General features: G+C 37.2%; 2 protein-coding genes across 3 annotated transcripts; both read right to left on the bottom strand.

The window, feature by feature from the left end:
* Positions 1 to 600: 600 nt before the first annotated feature.
* Positions 601 to 1883, bottom strand: LOC120071127 (MIZU-KUSSEI-like protein (Protein of unknown function, DUF617)). The gene has a single exon (XM_039023197.2). It carries the CDS (start codon positions 1881 to 1883, stop codon positions 1086 to 1088), a length of 798 nt encoding a protein of 265 aa, XP_038879125.1. The 3' UTR covers positions 601 to 1085.
* An 807-nt stretch (positions 1884 to 2690) lies between these two features.
* On the bottom strand, positions 2691 to 6488 carry NF-YB13 (nuclear factor Y, subunit B13). 2 transcript variants are annotated; one of them, XM_039023199.2, is made up of 6 exons: positions 6004 to 6488; positions 5781 to 5850; positions 4523 to 4612; positions 4085 to 4179; positions 3295 to 3363; positions 2691 to 3049 (listed from the first exon to the last, which is right to left on the bottom strand). In XM_039023199.2, the coding sequence occupies exons 2-6, from the start codon at positions 5833 to 5835 to the stop codon at positions 2888 to 2890; spliced, it is 471 nt and encodes a 156-aa protein (XP_038879127.1). In that variant the 5' UTR covers positions 5836 to 5850; positions 6004 to 6488; the 3' UTR covers positions 2691 to 2887. The 2 variants fall into 2 exon arrangements, with proteins under 2 accessions (XP_038879127.1, XP_038879126.1); XM_039023198.2 differs by having other exon boundaries at positions 2691 to 3061; positions 6004 to 6292.
* Between the last annotated feature and the right edge of the window lie 1325 nt (positions 6489 to 7813).

The raw sequence follows: 7813 nt of genomic DNA, 5'->3' as shown, positions 1-7813 counted from the left end.
TTTGGATCTTCTAAAAAATTCTCTTGGGATCATTTTAGAGACAACTATGAGCCCAAGTAATGATTGAATCCTCCTCACTTTAAGACCAAAAAATATAAAGTTGGTGATGGTAAGATGATGGGTAGTCCTAAACAGAAAAAGAAGAATACTGTTGGAAGGAGAAGAAAAAGTAAAGTAAAATACAAAGAACTCTGATAATTGGGTTCTTTCAAGGTAGAGAGAGAAGAGATCCTTGTAATCATATGATGATTATAGCTATTAACAAAGAAGATGATCCAAATTTGGCTGATACCTGAAAATTTTATGTATTATTTGCAACCATATATTTTTGGAGAAAATCAGGTTGGATATTTTTCTTTCCATTTTTGGTCATTCTGTTGTTTAAAACAATAGTATCTACTTTGAAATTTTTGTGAATATATGTAGATGGAGTGTTTCCTTTTTCCAAATAAAGGGTGTTGTATGAAAAAACAAGGATCTTGTTAACTTTATTTTGTAAGTTCTAACACGTTTCAAACATAAGATGAGAGTAAATGGGTAAAAGTAAAAAGTTTGAAAGGTGAAGAAGCAATCTTTAAAATATGAACAAAGAAACAATCATAATTGAATGTGACACCATTTAATAATTTGACTACATCATCACATCACATGCCCAAATAACATTACATATTTTATGATGTCATAAGATTGGACAAGACAACACAGCCTCTGTTGGTCCTATAGGATGGAGATTTTTTTTTCCCTACCTTTTGAAGAGATCAAATGAAGATTTACCCAGTGAAAATGAGTACTATTCTTGGGAAAATCAAAGAAATTTTTTTAAAGTAATTGTAATTAATCATGAATTAAACAGAAACTTTACATTTACATCTTCATCTCCCCAACCCACCATCATCTTGTAATGTATCCCCCCCAAACCCAACAAAAAGGAAGAAATCCTAAACTGGTAATAATACAAAGTACAGCACATCAAAAAAGAGAAGAAAAAACAGCACATGGAGCTGGCCTTTGGCTGAGATGCAGCTGCTGAAATGAAGGAACCTTGATAGTAACTCAGATCAATCCTTCCATGGTTGATCATCAAATTATACTCTTAGTAAATAGATACTGAGCTCAGGAGCTCCATTACTGTCTGGGTTCATCATGTAGAAAGCTTCAGAATCCCTTGAGCCTACAATTCTCTCAAACTTTGCCCTCATGTACATAATCTCACCATCTGATCCACCTTCTCCTTCCCCGCTGCAACCGCCACTGCCCTCGGTGCCTTTGTTCACCGGTAAAACGCCCGCACCCATGGAAATTGGTTCCACAGCCTTCAAGATCTTCAACTCCTTGGGTCCACATTCTCTCCTTGACGCAAAGCCACATTTCTTCCCATTGCAAAATGTCCTCCAAACAGGCTCTTCAAGCAGTCTCCTTCCTGGTTTCTTGTTCTCATCTTTCTCTTTATCACATTCCAGTGCAATTCGAACCAATCCAGATGCCATTTCCTTCACCAGACCACTGATTGGAGTAGCGAGCTCAATCAAGAAAGCTGGATGTGAATTGGGATCTCTCTGAAATGCAAAATGAACATGCCCCTGGCGGGAACCAAATAGTGTTCCAACCACTCGAGAACGGAGACTGTGCCGTGTGTTACGGTTGCGGCCAAGGGCAGTGAGAACCGAACGGAACCGAGAGACAGCGAGCTGTTGCAGTTTCCTCCTGGTCAATTGTGCTCGCACCTGCTGCTGTTCCTCTGGCTCCTGTGAAATGGGCTTGGCGTTCTCCTCCTTTTGTTCTACAGCAGATTCTGAGGAGTTGAAGGTGGAATCGTCTTCATCTTCATTACTAACCTTCCTTGTCCAATGGAAGTGCCTTCTGGAGGAGGATTCCAGAGCCATTACTGTCTGCAGCTGAGAAACCAAGGGGAAGGAAGTAAGGTAGATTCTGTAGAAGGTTGGTTGGTAGGAGAGAGAATGAAAGGAGTGTATAATAGAGAGAATGTGGTTTCTCCCCTTTTATTTGCTATGTGGGGCTCTCATCATTTAATCCTTAGTTTCAAGGTTCATTGATGTGCTGCAAGAGAATCCTGACAAAAGAAACAGAGTGACCCCACCAACTGATACGGGGAGACATAAGTGAGAGAGAGACCTCAAATTAAAAAGAAAGAGAGAGAGAGAGAGAGACTTCAAATTAAAAAGAGAGAGAAAGAGAGAGAGAGAGAGAGAGAGACTTCAAATTAAAAAGAGAGATAGAGAGAGAGGCAATGTCTGTGTTGCTTACTTGTGAGATTGGCATTTGGTTGACTTCAATCATAGACGGTGAAACGATGGCATCAAAAGCCACTCTAAGTATAAGCCGTAGCTGTTCACGAATAGACAATCTAACGAAAATCAAATCCAAATCAATGTAAGAGAATGACGCACAAAGCTTGTTGGGGCACTGAGCAAACTCATAAACCTACGTTGCTGGGCATAAAAATCTACAATATTTCATATACAACAAAAATATCTGGAGTCACTCTCTCGAGATCCATCTTGTGATTCCTCCAAAGACATTGTTTCATTAAGTATTGAAGGTTAAAGAAAGTCATGCAGCATTAGTAAAAAACCAAAATGCCAAGGAAAAGCCCACTTCTGAAAGGTGAGAAATATGTCTACCATTGAGATAGTATAACGGAGAGAGAGCGAGAGGGAGAGAGGGAGAGAGATTTAAACACAGTCACTACTTGTATTAACTAAACAAGGATCCGCAAATATGGATATATATTACAATGCATCTTCACAGAGCCCAGTAGCTAGGTTAATCATTTCTTTTTTGTACATATGCACAAGGCATATTTGAGGCACAAATGGAAGGGGTCAAGGAATCTTGCCTATGGTTGAAGAAAATAAAGATCCTAAAATTAGCTCTCTAAACTTTGCTCAGGCTCCGGTTGCTTGGGTGCAGTGTTACTGCCATTCATTCTTGCACGTGCCTCGGCAAACATTCTTTGCTGCTCAGCCAAAGCTTCTTCTTCGGTCATCTCCGCGCCATTACTCCACTTCCCACCTTTCAATGAGTCTTGCTGCAGAAGTTTCTCGACAGAGAGAAAAGAAAAATGTTAGTGCTTCTAGATGTCTTAAGACACTCATGTTTGAGTAGTCAGAACTAAAATTTATGACCTAATTTGAGAATGATGGAAAACAATCCTCTTTAAGGAACAAAATTAAAATAGATACTGATTATCTAGACCACAGCAAACTTCTAGACGATCAATCACTTCAATTAATTCATTGAACAGGTACAATAGTAGATATACTGAAGTATTACCATAGTTTCGAGCCTGTGTTGTTCATATGCAGCATAAACTTCCTCAATGTATTCACTAAAACCAAGCACCTGATCATATATATAAACATACGTGTAAGCCCAAAAGCAGACATAATGTAAAGTAACCAAGCAAAAGCTGCAAAGCTACAAATCACTCTTCTTCAAATACAAGAACGGAGGTTATCAAACTCCACGTGACATTGTTGTTAACATATATTGAGATTTATCTCTCCTCCACTGTGAAATAGGAGGAAACTAAGATTTTATGTCAGAGCTGGTTAATCCTCGACTCAAGCTGAGGTCAACTATAAAAGAAGACAAAGTAGACTTGAAATAAATTCTGTGCTGAAAGTATTTATAGATTTAGATAGAACGATTATGAGCAGTGCTTAAATTAAAAAAGAACTTTCTTTTTATTTCTCTTAATAGAAGCCCGGTTTCTCATAAAATAAAAAGTAAAGGAGAGGATTAAAATGATTCCATGATCAGAATGGTATGAGCAGCGCATCAAGCAAGCAGACAAGAAACATATTGCTAAGTTATAATTGAGGCATTGAAATTCTAATTCCACTGAATAACATTCATTTACTTAATGCTTTGGTACTTTGCTGTACAGCTGTATCAAGCAATACTGAAATAAACTTCTACGGAAAGGAAATTTTGAATCCATGGGGCTGGATGGTAAACAAGACAATGCTAGCATGTATTATCCTAAAGCATAATAACAAGTAACACATAAAAGTCTATATTATTATCAAGAATGTAAAGGAAACTTGGATAGTCCATAGACCTCAAGAGCCTTCAGCACGTGCTCAGGTGCAATTGTTCTTTTTTCTTCTTTGCTACAAACTTCATTAGACTCGGATGATACAAGATTTATAAACTCTGCAAGAACACCAAAATAAAGTGAGTGCAATTCTTGAGTAAGAAGTGATAATTGGTCAGTCATAAAAACCTGCAACCACCTTAAATTCTTATTCAACTGAATAACATTCTTGTGTGCGTGTGTGTGTGTTTGGGGGCGAGACAATAGTAAAAAAAAAAGTCCAAAAAATCAACTAAACAATAAATAGTACAACAAAAAGCAGTGTCTGAAGACAACTACTGGCCCTTGTTGGAAAAATAGAACCACAAACGGCCACTAACAGTAGTACAAGAAACCAACACCAGAACTAAAATGTAAAATGTTAAAGTATACAAAGAAAATGACAAAGCAAGATATTCTCACCTACACAACACTCAATTAGAAGATCTTGGGCGTCTCTTGCAACCCGTACATCAGGGGGCAACATCTCTTTGATAATTTTGGTCATAGTCGCTGAAAAAGAAAAATTAAACAAGAAAGAAATTTAATAACTAAAACAAACTACAAGGGAACTATGAAATTATGGTTTAAAAAACAAAAACACTTGCCACCCTAAGCATAATTCAACAACCTCTAACAAAGATTGGAGATTTGAAGCCCATACATCGAAAAGAACATAACAAAACAAAACAAACTTCAGCAGTTGCTCAAGCAATTAAATGGTCTTCAATTACTTGGTTTGTAAAAGGAAGGGAGCCATATTATTGCCACCAAATTCCATCATATCAAAGTTTGAACAATTCATGTAAGCTTATGAAACTGAAAGAAAAAGGAACGGGAGAAGCGGAACTCTAACATTTAGGAACATAAATGTCCACAAAAGCTACTATTTCTTATGAAAGGCATCATCTGCTTAAAAGCTGATCAAGAACAACAAAACAAAACCGGCTCAAAGGCAGCAGAAGACAAAGAAGAAAGGGGAAGAGCCTCAAAGTAAGATGAAATTGCAGTACAAAAGAAAAACCGACTATTGTTGGAACTCTGCCATCTTCATAGAATACTTAAAAATGACTTTTGGAACTGGGTGACTGGAAATTCGTGTAGCGGGATGAAAACAAAAACATGAATGATACCAAAGAATAAATCTATCTATGTCTATAGAACGTGAATACATTACAGTAAGGACTGGTGAACTGAAACTCAGGCATCCAGAATTAGTTATGGAATACAGCATATTAGTCACTCGCTTATCCTCAAAGAAAAAGTCTGAAAAGAAAAACAACCAACGAGTTCCCTTCCATGAACTCCCCTTGACAATTATCTACTTTCAAGTTCCCACCAAAAATTGCCGCGCCATGCAGCCATACCGAGCAAACAAAATCCAAGAAACAAAAAATAAGCACCAAGGTTCATCTTCTCCAGTGGAAACGATAATTAACGGTACCATTAATCGTTCAAGCTACAAAATATAGAGTTTCCAGACATGAATTTCAACGCATAATTCGATACTTCCTCTTCAAAAATTACAAAAGAACCCAAAATTAAAATTATTGTTCTAAAGTAAAAGAAACACCAAATTAGTCCATGAATCATCACATCAAATTCACTACACCATGGGGGAAAAAACCCCCAAAAAAGATCACACAAGAACACCAAAAGCCACCGCAGAAATTACAAGTACCCTTAGGAAGCGAGGCGTCCTCTTTAGACTTTCCAACTATGTCCATCGGCTCCATATCGAACCTTCAAGACTGCAATACATACAACACCACAAAAAATAAATAAATAAAATCAGAGAAAAAAAGAACCCCAACGGCGGAAATGAAGAACACACAAAAAATAAAGAAATTCTGGAAAAATTAAAACAGATGATACAGAGAAAGGTGAAGGAGATCGGAACTTACGGCGTCCCAGAAGCCAACGGAGAAAAACGAATAAACGAAACCGGAAACTGACGACGGCGATCCCACCGATTGAAGAAGATCGGAATCGAAGGAGGCGATGGAGGTGGTGGTGTGGTGGAGGAAGGGCATTGTTGATATATGCATTTTTATCAGAGGTTATTGTGGTTCTTCAGGATAAGAGAGTAAGATCTCGCTCGCAGGAGATTAGGGCAAAGGAGGCACCAGCGCGTGTGTCACGCGCCAACGATGCGCGTCGATAAAGTGCAACTGAATGAATAAGTTGGATCACGTGGGACCCGTGGGGCTTGCCTCTTTTAGCGCTGATTGGTTGAAATGCGAGTACCGTATTCACGCGGTGGAGTGGCGCGTGAGGGCGGACGAACTTTGGATGCTTTTTCTTTCTTTTCTTTTTTTCTGGTTTTGGTAATTTGAATTATGATATTAAATAATATAAATATATGTGTTTTTTTTTTCATTATTCTTTTAAAAAAAGCCAGTTGTTTATAGGATGATGGGTCGTCTTTTACTTGTTCCAAATGTTTGATATATTGCGCCCATTGAAAGAGATCGTTGTGCGTAGTGGCATTCGAGAATTGGTTCTTTGGTCAAATTGGGGAATCCCTCACCCACTTGGTTGGTTGGGCCTTCCACTTAATGGGCCTTTGTTTTTTTTTTTCTTTTTTTTTAATTCTCTATTAGATTTCAATTTCATTTTTAAATTTATGTGTGTTTTTCGGAGTCAGCTAAACTCACTTTTGGTGTTAAGAATTTAAATTACTTATTTGGCCTATGGTTTTTAAATTTTCAATTTAGTCTCAATCATCTAGCTCATTCTCTTATATTGTTTTTACTTAGTATTAATAAGGAGTCAGTTAAACTCACTTTGGTGTTAAGTAATTTTGAAATAGTTAAAATCAATTTTTTTAAGGAATAATGCATTAAGTTAAGGAATTGAATTCCTGCAACAAAAGAGAATGATCGCTTGTTTGGTGAATTCATTTTTGGAACTACTTAAAATACAAGAAATAACAAAACAAATGACAAACAATAAACTAAGTATGCTTTCTTAATTCACATAGAGGAAAAGGAAAGAGATACAACACTTTTACGACCATTTCATTCCAAAGATGTTTCAGAAACACTTTTGGGCGGAACACGACTCAAAAAATAAACTACAGTCATTATTGCATAACCTCAAACGAATCAGGTAAATGAGCATAACTCATCTTAAACTGAACCATATCTAACAATGTTTTATTTCTCCTTTCTAATACACCATTTTGTTGAGATGTAACAGTTGATGGGAGTTGGGATGTGACTCCATGTTTATTTAAAAGAGTATTCTCGCAGCGGAAAGATCGGAGCTCCAATTTTAATTTTATAAGACATAAAATACAGAGGATGGAAAACTATGATATACACAAAATACTTTAAGCATGTTGTCATAGTTGGAGAGGAAGAAGAGAATAAAAACAACGTACCCTTGAAGACCAATTCTTCGTGAATCCTCTCCAACCTTTGCAAAGGTCACGAACAACCTTCTTCTTCCCTTGAACTCATGAACACATCAAGCAAACTCCGAAGATTGGACACCACCAAGAGCTCTTCCCTGTTAGTCTTAAGGTAGAGAATCGCTAAAAGCTTATGGCTTCAATAGATTGCTTTTTGATGAGGGAGAGGTTTGATTTTTTAGAGCAAAAAATCACAAAGAGACTTCTTCTTTTTCTTTCTTTTCATAAACCTTCAAGAACGCAGGGAAAAAAGGGAGAAGAAAATCGCTTTCTATACATGAAACTAATTTCATGTTGGT

This window comes from Benincasa hispida, chromosome 2, assembly GCF_027475165.1.
Source record: "Benincasa hispida cultivar pf3 chromosome 2, pf3_genome.v1.1, whole genome shotgun sequence".
Lineage (NCBI taxonomy): Eukaryota > Viridiplantae > Streptophyta > Magnoliopsida > Cucurbitales > Cucurbitaceae > Benincasa > Benincasa hispida.
The sequence above is the reverse complement of the archived record's forward strand: the minus strand, read 5'-3'. Positions and strand labels throughout refer to the sequence as shown.